The 19,723-nt window shown below is 36.4% G+C and overlaps 2 protein-coding genes across 2 annotated transcripts; one reads left to right on the forward strand and one right to left on the reverse strand.

Annotated features, from left to right (window-relative positions):
- The first annotated feature begins 90 nt into the window (after nucleotides 1-90).
- Bub3 (mitotic checkpoint protein Bub3) lies at nucleotides 91-12,530 on the forward strand. The gene is made up of 8 exons (XM_019050964.2): nucleotides 91-272; nucleotides 1,965-2,192; nucleotides 3,080-3,149; nucleotides 3,942-4,093; nucleotides 5,131-5,289; nucleotides 6,403-6,548; nucleotides 7,724-7,863; nucleotides 10,799-12,530. The coding sequence occupies exons 2-8, from the start codon at nucleotides 1,992-1,994 to the stop codon at nucleotides 10,915-10,917; spliced, it is 987 nt and encodes a 328-aa protein (XP_018906509.1). The 5' UTR covers nucleotides 91-272; nucleotides 1,965-1,991; the 3' UTR covers nucleotides 10,918-12,530.
- A 961-nt stretch (nucleotides 12,531-13,491) lies between these two features.
- On the reverse strand, nucleotides 13,492-17,377 carry LOC109036624 (tRNA (guanine-N(7)-)-methyltransferase). Its single transcript, XM_019050965.2, has 4 exons — nucleotides 17,034-17,377; nucleotides 15,943-16,064; nucleotides 14,713-15,011; nucleotides 13,492-14,132 (listed from the first exon to the last, which is right to left on the reverse strand). The coding sequence occupies exons 1-4, from the start codon at nucleotides 17,192-17,194 to the stop codon at nucleotides 13,911-13,913; spliced, it is 804 nt and encodes a 267-aa protein (XP_018906510.2). The 5' UTR covers nucleotides 17,195-17,377; the 3' UTR covers nucleotides 13,492-13,910.
- Between the last annotated feature and the right edge of the window lie 2,346 nt (nucleotides 17,378-19,723).

Consider the following 19,723-nt stretch of genomic DNA (forward strand, 5'->3'; position numbering starts at 1 on the left):
TAATAAGGGCTGCCTCTCTCATCAAAGATTATCAAGGACTGGACTCTTTGGCCTCGCTCACCCACTGCAAGCACCCTCTTCTGTCTTTTCTCTCTCACCCTTGCTTGAGTCGGTCGGTGTCGGTTGGTCGGTTTCGGTTACAAAATCAAAACAACTCAAGAGGAAAGACTCCTGGTTTCTAAGTTCCATGCTCTAATTTCTTTCATAATCAGAATTTTTTATCCTTTATAAATTTTCCAAACGCTCACTGACAGTTTTGATTGCTTCAGTTGGTAAGTAAAGGTATTAATTAGCCATTATCCGACATAGATGTTGAATAATCAAACGTAGCTGGTGCTGTGCACCAGTCGAAATGAGAATACCTTTTTTACGGAATCAAAATAAAGGAGTACCAAGGTACCTCCTTGAAGACCTCGAAAGTCCATCATTCTCTCAGTAGTTACAAACAGCGATCTCCTCACTGTTACAGATTCAACATTTATTTTTTAATGCTGCAATCACACGCTGAATGTGGCTTGGATGTGGAAGTCGTCGGTCTGGTGGATGCCTGGATTTTGCGCGTGTCATACAAACTTTAGCAACGATTCTCAGCGAATAGATTTGATACACATCCGGATGTAAATAACTCGAATTTGCGAAATTTCAGCTGTTTAGCGATGACTGCTGACTTCCATATTCAGCCGCCAGATTCAGCGTGTGATATGGACATTTACCAAAGTAGTTTACAGTTTTACCAAAGCAACACTGTATTGTTCAACTTCATACTCGGTATAATTGAATCATTCCATCAACACAGGCCTTAACTTTACCGAGATATTTCAAGGATGTTGTCAAGAAAGCATGAAACCTCTCATGATGCTTTTGAAGCATAAAATCTCTTCATACCTTCCTTCATGTGAAAGAATCTGCCCCTTTTATTTTTGTATCAAAAATCGATTTTATGGTAATTCGTCAGGCTCAAGTGACGTGGTTAAACTGGCATGTGATATATGGTATCGATTCGGTCAAAATTCTTGGCAGATTTTGAATTTTTAGCCAAGGAAAAGATGATAGCCCTTGCGCATGAGCCTCAAGAATCATTCTAAACCAAAACATTTGCATAACGTTGAGAAATGAAAGGAGAATTCTGTTTGGGAAAAACATTGCATTTGATACTGTTATTGATTTCTGTACTGCATGTGAGGTTTTTTTTTCCAAACAGGATTCTGCTTTCATTTTCCCCCATCTTGCTAATTTTTTGGTTTGGAATGATTCTCTAGGCTCACAAGCAGGTGCTATCTTCCTTTTTTTTGGCTAAAAATTCAGAATCTGCTGAGATTTTTGACCTTATCAATACGACATATTGCATGCCAGTTCGACCACGTCTTTTGAGCTTGACGAATCACCTGAAAAAGTTAAGATGGTTGTTCTGCCATCTCTCTTCAAAAGTGCTTCAAGTAACTCATTTTTACTGACTTCCTGGAAAATCTCTCTCTTGGAAGTATTATTTAGAACGTTTTATGCCACTGTGAACGTATATATTCACTGAACTCAAGATTCACTAAGCATGTAAACAAGGTATGAAACAAAGCACAACAGTACATGTTGTCCCTTAAAAATTTCTCTGAGAAAATGGATCCTCCTATGGGAAGTGTGGCAATCAACTCCTGAAGTCCTGAACGCGATAAAAGTAGTAGGATTAACATTGGTTAAATGGCAAAAATACAAACAACGTCATATGTTTAATCTAACTTTCATTTGAACTATGCTTCAATGCTTCAAATACTTGCCAATATCACCTTTAGGAGTTGGTCTCTGATTTTCCCATGGTGTGAATTGTTTTCCAGCCAAATTTTGAAGTGAAAAATGTGACTTTCTCAATCAGACCTTGTGTACAAGGCCCATTAGACCTCAGTTTGTAAAACTAAATCATAAAATATTCCTCCTAAGTAAAATTGTCTTTTGAACTTTTTTGTCATTATCAGTGGGGAACCATTCGTCAAGTGCGCATCATGTCTAGCGAATCTCGAACGGAGTATAAGCTCAATTCTCCTCCAGAAGATGGAATTTCTTCTGTTAAGTTTGGACCAAAATCATCCCAATTCCTTCTTGTTTCATCATGGGATTGTTCAGTAAGATTGTACGATATTGTAGCAAATAGTGTCAGGATCAAGTATCAACATGACGCCTCGGTACTGGATTGTTGTTTTCAGGTTTGTCCCTCTCTTCATAAGTTATTTGTCAGTCCATGATGTACATCTGCTCACTCATTCTTCACTTTATAAATTTTATTTGCTGGCCAAAGTGTGAAACTGTATATCTGAATTGCAGTGTTTCAAAATGTCCGTTCCTATTTGATTTTTTTTGGAGAGAAACAAGTCAACTTTATTGCTGGAAATTTATGCAGAATATTTTGCTGACAGAAATGGAAATCATTGCAGTTTTCAATCATATACGTTAACCAGTTGTTCAGAGAAAAAATATGATTGTGAAACTGTAGAAATGCGCATCTCGGTTCGTAGCGTTGCAGACTTCCTGTCATTCTTTCTTTCTGCGTGGAATACCACTGAACGTCACTTTTTGAAAATGTCGAGTGATTTTTCTCATATAGAATATTCTATGAAAACTTCAATGTTGGTTCGGTCTCCTCTTAAGAAATAAAACAGGTGCAGAGATTTTGAAATGCCACAATCTAGATACATATTTTCGCAGTTTCGCTGCCGATGTAGCAGTGTTATTATAGCAATAGCTCACAGAGCGGAAGGCTGCGCTGTGAAAGTGGCTTAATGTATGTAGTAAAAATACCAAAGTTCCTGTAATATTGCTCACAACATCATTTCTTACAAGCTTTTTTGCGTAAATAAAATTATAAGCATTGTAATTACCTAATATTACCAATACCTAATATTAGTGTTTCCTCTTTTGATAAAATAGAATGGAAGCAAAAAATTTTAAATGCCAAGAATGAGAATAAAATGAATATTTGGCAAATGACTCAGGAGTTCTTGCAGTTTCCCCTGCAATGTATGACATGCGAGAGGACTTGAATATACTTTCTCTGAGAAAACCCTGCTATTGATTATCCCTTAATTTTTTACAGGATGCTGTTCATTCATTCAGTGGAGGATTAGATAATACATTAAAAATGTATGATTTCAACAGCAATACAGGTACACTGCACGAAAATTATCTTTTCCGTAACAAAAACTAAGAAGTTAGTTCCCATACTGTTCCAGTTTCAAATGTACTTTTAAAGGACTCAATAGTCAACTAGCACCTAACTAACTATAAATGAATTTTAAAGAATTGTTGCTGACCTGTTTTTGCCCTCTTCCTAGTTTTATGGCTCTGAATGCCGTACCTTCTCTCTTTTTAAAAAAAGTACGCTCTATTCCATAACTTTAATCGTTAAGTATCAATCAATTTACGTAACTCGGATAGCACTAAAAGAATGATAAACATTATGCAGGTGTACAAAAAAAATTTTCCATAGTTGAATTTAGTATGAGGTCTGGCTGAAAAGTAATGCCTTTGAGCTCATAACTTGAGAATCATTGATATTTTTCTCAAAAACTTAAACTATTCTGAAAGTAGACATAATTATATGGTTAACAATGGTTCTAACAATTGTTGCCTTTACAGCATTGCCAAACTGCTAACAAATGCTCTCTAGTCTGTTGAAGGAAAATTTTATGGATGGCAAGTTATAACTCTGCCTCGCTAAAATTGGACAAATTCGAGATAAACCTAACAATCAAATTACAGAGAAAGATAGTACAATGTATTTAAAGGCATCATTGAGTATCAAAACAGATTTACAATTATTTTTCAATATTATCTCCCCTAACTTCAACGCATTTCTGCTAGCGTTCAGCAAGTTGTTGAAATCCCTTGCTGTATCTATTTGTCATAATATCTATCTGTCATAAAGTTGATTTTTCCTGGTTGTTTCCCCCCCACAGAAAGCAAACTAGGCACTCATGATAAAGCCATTAGATGCATTGAATACTCTACAGAGGTTAACGCAATTTTAACTGGTAGCTGGGATTCTACTGTAAAGATGTGGGATCCTAGAACATCAAGAGCCGTTGGTACTTACACCCAACCAGACAAAGTAAGTAACAATACATTTTATTGCCAAATTTGGCTAGCTAAGCTGCAAAAAGTATGGTAATTGATCAAAAAAATTGAGCTACAAGCTAAAAATAAAAAAGTAATATTTCAAACTACATGCTTATAGGTGAGAAATAATAGATGAGAATATTTCTTATCTATGTACGTGTAGTTTGAAATATTACTTTTTTATTTTCGGCTTGTAGCTCAATTTTTAATCAATTACCATGTAAGTAACAATAATTGATTGGAGTGCCTGATTCCGTCTAAAAATCGATAAAATTTGAATCGATTTAGGTGTAAAAATCGATTTTTTCTGAATATTGATTAAAAAAATTGACTTTTTCCTGTCACTACCAGAGATGCCAAAATACATGTTGCTGTTAAGTGAAATACCATTTTCCATGAAAATTTTACGATTTTTCGCGGGTGAAAAAATCATTCCGAAAAAAGGAGGAAAATGTCTGTGGGGAGTGGGAAAAGCGTAAGCCCATAAAATAAGCTTTGGCAGTAAAAAAAAAATCTCAAAATTGCATCGATTCGAGGAAGAAATCAATTCGATTGATAAATTGGGGTAAATAATCATTTTGGCTGCTTTATTTTCTGATCAGAAAATCGATTTTTTGGTCGAATTGGTTATTAAGCAGTATCTCTAGATTGTGTCAGCTGCAAAGGATATTCCATAAATGCTGAAATTGACACTTTGCTCCAAGAATTTCTACCTGTCGAGCTGATCTTGGTCTCCTTTGAAGGAAAACTTTAAAAGAATTGGATTGAAACTGGGAATATGAGACTAGCAGCAGAATGCATTAATTCGTGATGAATGGGAGGCCTAGGATGTGATTAAATAGACCAACATTGGATAAAGGAATTGGTTTCAGCAAGTAGATAGAATCGAAGATGATTGACTTGTCAAACTTTATGTACGTAGTAAGATGTAACGTTGTTCAATGTGTCTTTTTTAAAGATAAAATGTGATCAATTCTTCTTTTTGTGGTTTAACAAAATTCGTTCCAACAATTTTATGTTACCCATCAGGTTTACACAATGAGCCTGTGTGCAGAGAAGTTTGTTGTCGGTACTGCGGGTCGCAAAGTGTATGTCTGGGATCTAAGAAATATGGGCTATATCCAGCAAAGAAGAGAGTCCAGCTTGAAGTATCAAACTCGTTGTATAAAATGTTTCCCCAATAAGCAAGTAAGTATCCATGTTCGAGTTTCCATATGAAAAAAAAAAAAAAAAAAGGTTAGATACCTAGTTAGATATCGCAAATACATTTTGAATAATTATCAACTTTTTACTGGAGCCCTTAATATTCGGAAAATTTTCTCTTGTCCTGTGAGACATTGTGTCTTATTAAAATTTCGAGTTTGTTTGATTTTTTGTAGCTAAATTGTTCTATAAATAGCTCTGTTAACTGAATCGAATTCAAAGAGAATCAACACAATCACAGTGTTGTAAAATTGCATAAGGTTTTCTTCGCTTTTAAAAAAAATTGAAGGCATGCTCTTTTGATGAAATTTACAAAAGAGTTTTCTTTTAAATTGACATTTTTTTTGCAGAAGAAGCAAAAGAATTTCAGCAACTCGGTATTTTTGAGTTGAAGATGAAGATGCACAATTTTGACAACATTATAACTACTAAGTTGATTCCCTTCTTTCAAATTCCATCAGACTCACAATTGTAATTTATCATTTCTCATATATTCTGAAACTAGCTCAGTTACCCCTAAAAGAATATAATGGAAGAACGCTCATCCTTCCTTGTTCCTGTAATTCTCCTCATAAAAATGCGCAATGAAGTCATTCTTGTAAGAGACACGGAAGAATATGTGGATTACATTTTGCAATAAGAAACCACTATTTCTGGCCCATTTTAGAAACAACATACATGCCATTAGTTCCCTTATGCAGATATGTGCTTTTATGGGAGAGCCAGAAATAGTGGTTCATTTTTGCAAAATGTAATCCGTATTACATTTTTCATTTTTTTCATACAAAAATTGGATTGCATGTTGCAAAAAAGAACCAAGAGCATTTCAACGTCGCTAGAATTTTGCAACTTTCATTCTTTCCAATAAAATTACTGAAATATTGCAAACAATTAAATTCACCAAGGTATTTTTGTTTTGAATGTATAGTTTATTAGTAGTAAAGATAAAACTTGTTTACATGATTAATTTATATTCGCAAGGTAAAAATAGTTCCACAATTTTAGCAACATTTGAATGCTCTTGGTTCCCTCTCGCAAAATGCAATCCAATTCATCTCTATATAGCAAAAGCCACTATCGATGGATCTGGTGTTTTAGGGTTATGTCCTGAGTAGCATCGAAGGAAGGGTAGCAGTCGAATATTTGGACACCGGAGTGGAGATGCAAAAGAAGAAATATGCCTTCAAATGCCATCGTATTAAAGAAAATGGAATCGAGCATATATTCCCTGTTAATGCTGTCAGGTATGATCAAACATGTACTAAAGTTGTGTTTTTTGCAGACTTTTTCATGATAGATATTTTTTTCAAGTACAATTTTTGTCACAGAAAAGCATTCATGCAAATTTGAAGTTTCCTTTTGACAGCTTCAGATCTGTCAAGAAGTAACATAAATACTACTGGCCGGATACGATTTTTGCGGGTATCCGTATCCGACCGGATAATTGCGATATCCGGTTTCTGGACCCGCCAGATAGTGTTTTTAATGCTAGATACCTTGGCGAATTATCCGGTATCCGGCTCCGGCCGGATACAAAAAATCGATATTCGTTTCCGATGACGTGAAAAATCTATTTCGGCCCAACTCTAATAAATACTTTTGAAAAAATCAGGAACCAAGATAGATGTTGGCTCTTTTTTTTCTACGGTTTTCTTTTATGTTTTATAAACAGCTGATTCTTTAATGACACACCTGTCTCCCTGGCACTCATGGTATTTCCATTGATTATACTTGTGAAACATTTTTTTCTCATCAGTTGGAATTACTTTTGGAATTTCTTATGAAATTAGTATTCAAGCATAGAATTTTTTCACTCCAACTTTATAGAACATGGACGATATTAAACTCAGCTTCACCAGTAGATAACTTACCTACAGCAATACTGATAATTGTAGTTCCTACATTAAATGATTTTTATTTTTTGTCTTTTATTTTTATTTTTATATTACATAATGCACTTTTTCTGTATCCCCCCCCCCCCCCATTAAAACAAAATGTTGTAACGCTCTCCTCGATCTCTCCGCCCTCCTTTAAGGGTTATGTAATTTAAGGACGGCTCCTAAGATTTAAAGCACTTTAAGACACGCTCTCTCATCAAAATTTCAAAAATTAACTGTTGAATGAGAATTTTTTCGCACAGACCATGTTCTACAAGAGATTTTAATCTGAAAGCAGAAATCGTAATGCTTAAATTTGCACCCTGTCTAGTGAATCATTATCTCTTAGAATCCTCTTCTTAGGCATAATGCTTGCCCACATTACTCCACTGCCAAATGTTGTCCCCATTTTAAACCTGGCCATCAATTCTAACGTTTCTGGAAAAATGTATAACCCGCTTTGTAAGTAAAATTAATCCCATCAACTTTGATACACTTTTAATGCCTGGCAAAAGATTACCAATATATGTTTTTTCTTTCAGTTTTCACCAAGGGTATAACACATTTGCCACGGGTGGCTCTGATGGCTACGTCAATATATGGGACGGTTTCAATAAGAAGAGATTATGTCAATTCCATAGATATTCTGCCTCCATCTCTTCCCTTTGCTTCAGTCAAGATGGTACGCATCAATTTCAATATTTTTTCACAACATAAATTAGAAATGTATCTATTTTGAAAATGTATAAAAACCATGAAAAGCAATTTTTCTTTAGTGCTTTGAAAAGATAGTGCCCTGAATTATGCCTGAGAATGTTTTTATTTTTTTTTTTTTTTAGTCAACCGATTGTATTTTATGCTTTTCCTTTCATATGCCCCAAAAACTGTTCAAAACTCACCTTTGAATTTTAGGAGCCATGTGGCCCATTAACCTTGATTTTCAGGGGCCATTTAAGATTTTTTAGAGGCCCAATTGACTTTCTGCCTACATATCACGGGGCATTTAGTGGAAAGTTAGATGCAAGATGTTTTAGATACAGAGTTAATAGTTGTAACTTGGGGAAGACAAAAGCACTAAGAATGAAATTGGGAATAATAGAAAAATTTCTGCTAACGTACACAGTCTCTCCCCTCCCCTCGTCCTGTTTAGCACCGATCCTCATTCTGCTGTGCCGCCGCGCACGTTTGTTTGCTTTTTGCAAGTTCAATATCAATCCGGTGTGGTGCCGTGGGCTAAAAAGTTGAAAAATCAGCAAACAGAAAAATTAGGAGTTTTTGGGGCAACTTTTAGTGGCCACGTTGGCGCAGAGTCTTAATTTTTTAGGCCCCATGACTGACGTTTGCGCCTGTGAGTTTCGAACACTGTGTGAAAAAGTCAAGAGTCAATGTCACACGATCAAATTGAGCCTCAATTCTTCAAGGTGAGGTGTTGGGATTGACTTATTTGATGACTTTGACCAATCATAGCACTTGACTTTGGTATGTTATTGGCACGGTTTGATCATGTGACATTGATCAAGCATGTAGTATTTACATTCTGTTGGCAAGAATGTAAACTACAACCTAATTGTATTTTTAAATCTGTTCTCTCAATTTAAAGCTTAATTTCTAGCCCAGCAATGAAAGGATCAATGAAACCACTGTCCAAAAGTAGAAAGAGATGAGCGTCAATAGGACTTCCGTGAATAGGGCATTGGCTCGGTAACTTAAGCCGGTGCCGCTTGAGAGAGTGCGAACAACTTCTGAGTGTGTTAATTTGTTCGAATCTCTTGAAATGGAAATTTTGTCCAAAAATTAGCAAAGCGTAAGGGGGGGAAAAAGTCCAGTTCAAAGTTTTGTTTAGAGGTCTAAGAATTCTAAAATTTTGAAGTCCAGGAAAAGCAGAAGTCAGGGTCAAAACATTGAAAAAATGATGAAAACCCTGGTTAGTCTATATTAACTGTTTGGCCTTGTCTCCACGAGCCGTTTCACGAGATTTGTCCCAGGGAAAAATCCTACTTACCAAGTTTGAAAAAATATTGAGTTAATCAATATTTCTCCCAGTACCAAGTATGGTACTTGTACCCCTAGGACCCACTGAGAGAAGAAGAAGAAGTGAAAACAAACTGTGCGATATTTTATTCATTACTACATTGTTAATGTTTGTTTAGTTAAAATAATGTGTCTAATTGTCAATTGAGTGCATTTATTATTATAATCCCGGTTAAATACTCGACTTTAACTACTTTATCTTCCCGCGCAAACTGGTCGCAGGACTGTATGAGCCCCGTCCCGTGGAGAAGGTAACTGGGAAAAATCCCAGAAGTTTCATTCCTGCGATTCGAACTTGGGACAAATCCCATGAAAACGTCCCATGGAGACAAGGCCTCAGACCATAGCACAATTGAAGAATATTATAATCAAATGCTTTATTTACTACTTAAAATAACAACATCGTTTTAAACCCAGCAACCAGAAAGTTACTCTCTGAGAATCCCTAATCTACAAAATATACGAGGTGTGATCAAAAAGTTCCCGGACTGGTGCCACCCTGGGCTGAAAAATGGTCCAAACGAGCTAAACTTAGGCTAGTTTGAAAGCTTATACTCTCACGAGTACACTCCTTTTTAGTTTTTGAAAAAATATTTATTAGTTTTCGCACAGCGTCAATTTTACGGAGACGTGTTTGCGCCGTGCGGCGATTTTGTCTGCGAACGAGAAATGACCAACATCCTTTTCCAACTTTGAGGTGGCTGATAAGACAGGTGCATCCAGCGATCACGCTGATATGAGTCTATCCTACCTCTGGTGTACTTGCACAAGATAAACCACTATTTTTTACCTGAAATGTGTCACTTGGAACGCATCAAGATGCAATTTTTCGAGTTTTTCGTTTTTTTTTTCGAAAAATTGCATCTTGATGCGTTCCAAGTGACACATTTCAGGTAAAAAATAGTGGTTTATCTTGTGCAAGTACACCAGAGGTAGGATAGACTCATATCAGCGTGATCGCTGGATGCACCTGTCTTATCAGCCACCTCAAAGTTGGAAAAGGATGTTGGTCATTTCTCGTTCGCAGACAAAATCGCCGCACGGCGCAAACACGTTTCCCTAAAATTGACGCTGTGCAAAAACTAATAAATATTTTTTCAAAAACTAGAAAGGAGTGTACTCGTGAGAGTATAAGCTTTCAAACGAGCCTAAGTTTAGCTCGTTTGGACCATTTTTCAGCCCTTTTCAAAATTTATTTTTTTGAATTAAAAAAATCGCCGCACGGCGCAAACACGTCTCCGTAAAATTGACGCTGTGCGAAAACTAATAAATATTTTTTCAAAAACTAAAAAGGAGTGTACTCGTGAGAGTATAAGCTTTCAAACGAGCTTAAGTTTAGCTCGTTTGGACCATTTTTCAGCCCAGGGCGCCACCAGTCCGGGAACTTTTTGATCACACCTCGTAAACCTTTAGACAGTTATCCAAGACACTGATTCCTTTAAATGGAATCCATCAGGGCTTGCGTTTTTTTAAATGTAGCCTACTTTTGCTGTGCCTTTGACCGTTTATAAAAGATATTAAAAGGAAAAAGTCCCTTGATTTTTAATTATGATTTATTAAATAGTCTTTCCCTCTTTTTTTGACAGGATCGGTCTTGGCAATCGCTTGTTCTTACATGTATGAAATGGACACACCACCAGATCCATACCCTGAGGAGAGTATCTACATCCGACACGTCACGGATCAAGAAACGAAGCCAAAATAAACATCAAACCTTCCTCTCTCTGATTCTTTTATGTAAAAATTACTCAGAAATGAACCATTTTAAATTAAGACATTCAATTTTAAGATTTTTGTCCTCTGATTCATGATGTGTATGATTTGGAAAAGTTCTTTACAGGCCTTCCTCATAATCAATTATAATTTTTGATTGATAGATTATGGCATTAATTAAAGGAGACACAAAGTAAATTCTAGACATAAGTATGCAAGGAGCAGTGGTGATTCTAGCAAGTTGGCAAACCTGTTAATACTACATTTAAATCCATTGAATATATCTTCTTTCCCTGTCTGTTTACTTTTTTTAGTTCCCGAAAATAACACTCTATTGACACGGGCAAGGCAGCCTTTGTCACCTAGAGTCGATTTTTTATTGTACACTCAAATAAAGAAAAAGCAGTGCTGCCAACTTGAAAAAATAGCCACTGCCTAGGAGCAGCACTAAGCTGCCCAAGCAGCACATTTTCTCCTGTCAAAATCAAACTCGAGAAAATATTTTTGAATGTGAACTTCAGTTGTAACATTGAGTCTAATAGAGAACTGATGAAACTTCTAATCTCTTTTTCTTAGCGCGATCTTGATATGACAAGGTTTTTTTAGCTTGAAGTCAGCCTGAATGTCATTTGCATTTTAAAATGAAAAAAGTGAATTGGCTCTTACTATAATTTTTTACCAACGAACCTTCAGTTTTGTCCTCTTTTCTTCTTTCACTGTTTCCTTCCTTCAGTTCCTGAAAAGAACACTCTATTGATTGTCTTATCATCTTCATCTTGTCTGTTATTCTGAACCATTGAATCGTATTTTAGTTGCAGAACTTAAGTTTTTTATTCGTAACTTTGTAACGTTTAAGTGAAGTTGAACATCTCTAAACTGAACTTACAGTTAAAGGGTAGTCCTAAAAGGAAAAAGACTGATACTGCAGACCCATAAAGCCACTCCCCTGCAATAGAATGGAATTTTCATTTTTTCTGAAATGGGCCCTTTTTAAAACGAATGATTCAATTATTTCATTGTGTTCCTGTGTAAAAGACACAGAATTCTACATATCAGCAGTCATGTTAGCTTCCTGTCTTTTCAAAAGCACATTAGCGCCTAGGAAATAGCTCTACTAACATGGCATTTTGAAGATCCTTCAGCATAATGAAATAAATGTTAATCTGTCTTTCGGAGTGAGAGAGAGGAGGACAGTATTTCCAGTTGCTGAAAAGATGATCTTGTTGACTTTGCACTGTGAGATACAACACTGACTCTCACTAACTCACATTCTTAGAAGTGTCATGCAGATGGTATTATTTCTTTGGTGACAGTGTGCAAGCTGATGTTCCCATAAAAGATGCTTGATGAAGGCACCTGTTGAATACTTAATGTTAGCAGCAATTCATAGCTAACTCAGGTTTTGAATTCAAAGTAATCATTTTGATTTGAACCTTGCCATTCTGTTCTCTAATTGCGTATTACTGTCTGTCCCCAACCTAAGATATTCATTATATGAGATGGGTACTTACTGTAATCTTGAAAAATGTATTTTAAGCGAGATCTCAACCATTCAACCTCTTGTAGAAAGGTTTTAATTTTTAATTACAGTGAATTTCTACTTTTTATCAGTTTTATCTTTTAAAAATTTCCTTGTCAACCATGTTGTGATATTTAAGGAGGACGATTTATTGGCCCCATTGATTCAAATGTCAATTAGAATTTGAAGACTCATCATCAATAAAAGGCCTAGTGCCAAAAAATTGAAAATTGAGTTAGATGTGGCATTTTCTTCCAAGCACAAAAGACTGCATACTGCGTCACAGGCCAAGTGCCGTCAACTTAAGAGTAATGCGTATGGAGTCCAAAATATAGCAATAGTGGTAAGTTCACGGGAATTTTTCAGAAATTAAAATGTGAATTACTTTAAATCTACATTTGGACCCTTATCCCAGTTATTGATGCTAAGTCTTCATTCGTTGAACTCCAACTGCCAAAATCGATGCTTCAGAAAGCTACCAAATTCTTTACATTAATGAAACCACCATTAAAAAACTTGAAAACGCCAATAACCCAATTTCTCTAGATTTTTCACACTGTGTCATGATTTTTGCTACATCTGACACATTGCAATTATTGACAGAATGAATTTGGAGGACCATATCTCTGAGTACTGAGTTAAACATCCTTCATTACATATCAGCATCTACTAACAGTGGGCAATTAGTAAAACACCACTTCAAAATTAGAATGAAGTGTGTTTCATCTAAGTGAATACTTAGAATATTACAGAAATTTTATCCTCTCAGGCACTTTTCACAGAGGCGTTGTTTGAATAAAACGAAATCAAATTTTTCTACTTATCTCCTGTCTTCATTTTAGAGTTAAAGGTTCAAATCTTCAAATAATAAAAACATGATAATTCCTGTAGCAACCTCTCCCCCTCCCACCTTGAAAAAGAAAAATTAAAGACATTTATTTTGATAGGTTCCGTTGGAATTAGGTTTCAGTCTACAGATTTCTTGTAAATATGAGTTTCGCTGAGTGGTTCAAGGAGGAAGAAAAAAATAAAAGAAGGACAACTTGCTTGGTTCTTACTTCATATTCGAAACAAATATATATTTAACACTTTAAAGTGAGATTTTATGCACGAGTGCAATAGCTCTCATCAATATAATTGAAGTCAGCATGCTTAGAATTAGAAGGTACATAATAAACAAAAAAGTTAATACAATAGACTCAGATCTGACATTGCAGAGAAGCAGTGGCACAACTCTCTACTAAGACTTATCTAATTATATTATCTTCTTGTTGCGCTGCTCTCTATGTCATTCTGTACTTTTCCTCACCTTTGAGTTCAACGCATGCTGATTTATTCCATAACTCTGAGAGAGAATGAAATCATAATTTTTGGTGACAAAATAACTCACTTGCTTCGAGAGGAAAATGTTTAAAATAAATGGGTGAAGATTAATGCACCAAAGAAATTAGCTGGTAGTCAAACTATCACTTAAAGGGATCCGGAACCCTTCTGTAGCAAGCCATGAGCTTTAGGCCATTAGTCCTGGATACCTTCTGTCCTTCTTCGGTGCTTGCGTAGATTTTCTCCACTACTGGGTCGGCTTTTAATTCTTCTTCTGTCAATTTTTGGAAAAGAGGGTGTTCTGTGAAATGTGAATCAATCCAAGAGTGGAGCATTGGAATATCCGTGATAGTGTACACGATTCCCTTTTAAGAAAAGAAAAAAAGAAAATTTAAATTAAAACACCATGCCAATTAAAGGAAATAAGTGTTAAAAAAGGATGATTTTTCTGGTGCTCAGTGAAAAAATCGTTTTTCAAACGTCCAAGAAGCAATGTTTATTACAATAATGTCTGCTTCAAAATGCTCACTGTGAAAATTAAGTCTTCTGCGAAGAATATATTACTCTTGATTCTTTCCAAGGATGTGAAGACTTGGTTATTTATGGCCGTAAAGGAGGTAGCTAAAACTGGAGATATTAAAAAGAGCAGGAGTGGGTATGGGTGTAAGAATATTTACATCACTTCACAAATCAGAGTAGAAAATAATTAATAGCTAAAAAATAATCCATATTATACATGCTACAGAGATTTCTCAGTTTACTTAGAAGTTTGTAAGGAACATCGTAGGTATCAAAATTCAGCTGACACCGAATTCCTTGGTATTCGTCCTTTTAAAATAATTAAAATTTTCGGGTTCAAACAGTTGTGGAGGGGGGAAAAAATAAATATTGCTTTCTGATTAGCCTCCTTGAATGTTGACTAGTCAGAAATTGTTGTTCACTCACCCCTTCTTTCAGAGCATATGCGTACTCCGCTAATGTTCCTCGATTGATGACACGCCATCTGTGCTTATTCCTCTTGAAGTGTGGATCTGGATACAGGAAGAACATTTTCGACAATTGAGCTTTTTTGAAATAGCAGGGAAAATACTTCATGACGTTGCTTCGAATGCAGGCTATATTCTGGTATTGATCCGGATGCTCAGATCGGAGATTCTTTATTTTGTCTATCACAAAATCTGAGACTTTGACACGAAGTTCCATGCCTAAGATTAGGGTATCCGGGAACATAGGAGACAGAGCAACTGTAAATAAGAACACAAAAAAATTGGAATGATTTGATTTTGAAGGATATAACACAAATAAATATATTGAGAACTAAAACGTCACCACATTTCATGGGTATTAGTGTGTATATGATCAGTAAGTGATCCTTGATTCTACAGGGTCTAAGACCAAGCCATGTAAAACTTTTGGCTCTCAAAATATTTTCACCATTCCACAATTACAGGGCATTTTGATGATTTTACATACCTGCCTGAGCCCATTTTTCGGCATTCCTGAAGAGGTCTCCCAGCTGCCGGGGTGGCATACCTAGGAGTGTTCAAACGAATTCTTGTCGGAACACTATCGATATCATCTCTTATTGAAACTGGCGGCAGTACCGACAGTGGTGATGATATCGACAACAACCGGCCTTATCAGATTTTTGGGAGCTCGGACTCAATGCATTGTTGCCCTGTGCGTCGGTTTATCAGATTGCCTGGCGCGGCGGCACGTAAAATAGATGTACAAATGGCAACAGCTTATTTTCGTCAGCTCCGAAAACTCTGATCGCTATTGGCAAGAGCGCTTTTATCGTAACTTAACGGAACTGTTTCGGTAGCTTACCGACAACCGATAAAACAGCCCTAGGCATTCCTTCAAATTCTAATCTCTTAAAAATTTATTTATTACTGCTGGAACCATGGAAACAAGACTGGATACAATACCTCAGTTTATTTTCGTGTGATGTCAATGCTTAAGTATAGATCCTTGACTTAAGACCACCTACTCTTTCTTCTCTGAGAACAGACAGAGATGACAAGCCTTCTTGCTTTAACAGCAATTACGTACTCAAGTTTTATTTGCCTGAAAAATACATGGAATGATACCATGCTTCTTATTTACTGCGACTGGCCAAAAAACACACCTGATAGAAAGATTGTAATTTTCAGTTTAAGAAAGAAAACTTACCTAGTAATCCCCCGTAACCGCAGCCAAGATCAGCAAACTCTACTTGCTTTGTTTTGTCCTTCGGGTTATTGAAAAATGCTGGATAAAGAGATCCCCAGTCCATGACTGCTGGAGTTCGAGGGCTGAAATGGAAAAGTTCATGATCGAACATTGAACTTATCTAACTCACAACGGCACAGAGAATATCTGAAGCTGTTATATCAAAATTTGCTATCTCAATTGCATCCCTGCTGTGATTGCCCAGTCTCACTGATAACTTAAAGATAGGGTCCACACCAAGTAAGTTCATGCGCTTTTAGACTGCAACAGAAAATCTGCCATCATAATTTTTCTATTTAATTTACATGTGAAAGTGGCATCAAATGATCTTCTACCGCAGTCTAGAAGTACACGAACTTATTTGGCGTGAACTCTAGCCTATTAGATGCTGTCGCAATCTGACTTGGTGTCTCGGTTTAATTTGGTCCAAAAACGTACATCTAAGTGAAAGTTTTAGGAAAATGTGAAGAAAAAAGTCAGTCATCAGTCTCCAAAGATGCATGTACGGCACTCTATAGTGCTTTTTTTTTTATCCGAACCACAGAGGATCACGATGGAACGCCTCACTTTTTTATCCCAGTCCAGTAGGCTGACTGTTGAAATTTATGGACAAAGCAATAGATTAAGAAGACAAGCTGAGAATAAAGCGATCCTATTGGTGGAAGCAATGGACGAAGGATGTAAGTGATAAACTAACAAACGGGAACCCGCGAGAGACTCTGTGGTTAGTCCATCACTCTCCTTTTCAGTCTATAACAACAACCCGTTGCAGCCAATAGGATCCCTCCAAGTTCCCTATGTCTTCTCTGACTATCAATTTTAATGATCAGCCCATTACTTGCATACCAGTGGAACGCTAGGATCCTTCTCTAGAGGTATGCTGAGAGTGGATACGTGCGATCTTAACCTCAGTCAAACCACTACAGAATGTAAAAATCCCGATCCATAACGTTCCATGGATTGAAAAAAAAAGGCTCTTATATCCGTAAACAGAGCCATTTATGCTATAGACTTCACCCTACAGAGTTTGAAGTAGGAACAGTGATACTTACTAATCAATTAAATGGTCGGACATCGGATTGGAATGGGCTCTTTGGCGATAAAACTTCTTCTGAGGCTTAAGATAATGTCTGTGCCCAGGTTTGAACGGCGGTCGCTGAGTACCTTCGCCAGGACTTGTTGAAACGGGTGGTGCTTCTGTTTCCAAAGACATCTTGAAGTCAACTTTGGGTAAATGCAGAGAGATGGTCTTGGGCCGGTTATGAAAAAGATGAAAACATGTAGTACTTTGGCACTTCAATTAGAGAATTAAAAGAGAGGCAAAGATTGACGAGAAAGCAGAAAGCTGAAGCTGAAACCGGGCGGCCGGGCAACGACGTGTTTACTGTTTACAAGTGTTTAAAGTGGTTTACAAGATAACCTAACCTAAAGTGTTGTTGATTTTATTTCGATTCTCGAGAGAAATCGATTTCCGCACAAAACTATCGATTCAATTAAATCGATTTTTAGCACGCGGTTTTACCGCTAAATCGATGTTTCACTCACAAATCGAAATTTTTCGATTATTTATTGACAAAAATTTTACTCCTGAACTGAGTTACGACAACTCACTTTTGGTTGGGCCAGGATTGGGCTGAACCATAGAGTACAATAGAGTCGCAAAGTACTGGAGCGCCGATGAAGCCAATCCATTAACAGGCGTTTCCGAGCCACGTGTGCTCCGAAAATAGTGAACCATTTGCGAACCCAACGGCATTTTGTAACACGGCGGCTTATGGAGAAATCAAGAATTGCTTGTGTTTTTTAGGTATTTTATAATTCAATCAGCATTAATTTTTGCAAATTTTGCTATTTAAAGGTAGTCAAAGCCATAATGAATCCATTGATGTATATTACTCCTGGATAATATTCATATTGGGATTTAATTTCTGACTTATACCAAGTGTGAACCAACCGGCATTTCTTATCACGGCGGCTTACGGGGAAAGCAACGACTGCCTGTGTTTTTTCGACATTTTTTATTCAATCGATATTAATTTGTGCAAATTTTGCTATAATTAGATAGTCAAAGCCATAATGAATCCATTGATGTATATTACTCCTGGAGAATATTCATATAGGGATTTAATTTCTGACTTAACTACCAAGTTGTGAACCAACCGGCATTTTTTAACACGGTGGCTTATGGAGAAATCAACGACTGCTTGTGTTTTTTCGACTTTTTTAAATTCCATCTATATTAATTTGTGCAAATTTTGCTATAAATAGATATTCAAAGCCATAACGAATCCATTAATGTATGTTACTCCTGGGTAATATTCATATATGGACTCAATTTCAGACTTATTACCGGCCTACTTAGCTGATTCAATGTGTGTGGACCTAGCCGACGAACGGAGCCGAGTCGGGAGTGGGGAGGTGGGGAGCGCTGAGCGCGAGTCTCTGCGTATGCGTCGTCGCTAGTCGCCGCACACTAGTCTCCGGAGAACTGGACAAAACAGCCTCGAAAAGTGACTTCAACGGCGATCCAGTACTTTGCGACTCTATTGTACTCTATGGGCTGAACAGTGCTGCCGTTCTCGCTCAGCCCAAGATTCCGTGATTCGGAACTATTTTATTCCGATTATTTTCAAATATTCCGGGAAAAAGTTCCGAGATCGGCCAGGAATTAATTCCGATTCCTGACGCGGGATTTTCAAATGGTTTACCCGTTTTATAAGACGGCCACCCCTTAAAATCACTGTCAGGGCGTCATGAATATTAAATGAACAGTTCTCAACTGGTTTGGACGTAATTATGACGCCCTGACAGTGATTTTAAGGGGCGGCTGTCCTATAAAACAGTTAAATCGTTTGAAAAGCCCGCATTAAGGAATGGGAATTAATTGTAATTAATAATTAATTAATTGACATATAATTGACCATCTCCCCGGAATGAAAACTCTGCTTATTTTATTTTTATATAAATTGAAGATTACCTAAACATTAGAGATGTAAAAATAACACATTTAAATGGATCAGCCCATTTACTTGAAGCTTTTCTTTTTTAGGAACATATAGGTTTTCCCAGCAGAAAAATATTTGCTGCTTAATAAATTTTCAGAGCACTTTTTTTTTTTCATTTATGCTACATCAACTTTTGAAATTTTTAGCTTTGAACTTGTTTTCTTCAGAGTCATTGCAATGCATGTGTAGTGTGTTGTATAGAAGCTCGACTGACACTTCCGTTTAGGAAAGGAATTTTTTGGTTTTAATGCATAAATTGGCTTTAATTTTCTAATAATTTATTTTCTTACTTGAAAATAACAAACAAATATAGAAAAAGGACAAGGAGAAAAATAAGTACGGCTTGGACAAAAATAGACAAGAAATCACTGATAGTTAACTATTTACTTAAAAAAACTACTTAGTAACAAGCACCAAAACATGATGTGAACAGTTGTTCAGTTCATTTCATTATTTTCATATTTTGATTTTCTTTCTTGAGGTTATAGGTTTGGTAGAAAACCGCGGGAAGATGGATACGACACTCGAGAAAATTCTAGAAAACAGAATCCCCATTTCCAGAATGATCATTGCGAGAAAATGTCCAGATTAATCTCAATACCTCCGATGAAAATATTAAAAATTCCTACAAAAATGGCCTAAATTCCGGGAAAAATCCGAAAAAAGGCAAAAATTTCGGGAAAAATCCGAAAAAAGGCAAAAATTCCGGGTAAAATCCGAAAAAACGCAAAAATTCC

Source organism: Bemisia tabaci, chromosome 1 (assembly GCF_918797505.1).
Source record: "Bemisia tabaci chromosome 1, PGI_BMITA_v3".
In the NCBI taxonomy this organism is placed as follows: Eukaryota; Metazoa; Arthropoda; class Insecta; order Hemiptera; family Aleyrodidae; genus Bemisia; species Bemisia tabaci.

What these genes read in the sequence shown, in the direction of transcription:
- Bub3 (XM_019050964.2), top strand. Translation starts at nt 1,992, where the DNA reads ATGTCTAGCGAATCTCGAACGGAGTATAAGCTCAATTCTCCTCCAGAA. An exon ending in TGATTTCAACAGCAATACAG is followed by an intron (nt 3,150 to 3,941) that starts GTACACTGCACG and finishes TCCCCCCCACAG; the next exon opens with AAAGCAAACTAGGCACTCAT. An exon ending in CTTACACCCAACCAGACAAA is followed by an intron (nt 4,094 to 5,130) that starts GTAAGTAACAAT and finishes GTTACCCATCAG; the next exon opens with GTTTACACAATGAGCCTGTG.
- LOC109036624 (XM_019050965.2), bottom strand. Translation starts at nt 17,194, where the DNA reads ATGTCTTTGGAAACAGAAGCACCACCCGTTTCAACAAGTCCTGGCGAA. An exon ending in TCCGACCATTTAATTGATTA is followed by an intron (nt 16,065 to 17,033) that starts GTAAGTATCACT and finishes TTTCCATTTCAG; the next exon opens with CCCTCGAACTCCAGCAGTCA. An exon ending in CATATGCTCTGAAAGAAGGG is followed by an intron (nt 14,133 to 14,712) that starts GTGAGTGAACAA and finishes TTTTCTTAAAAG; the next exon opens with GGAATCGTGTACACTATCAC.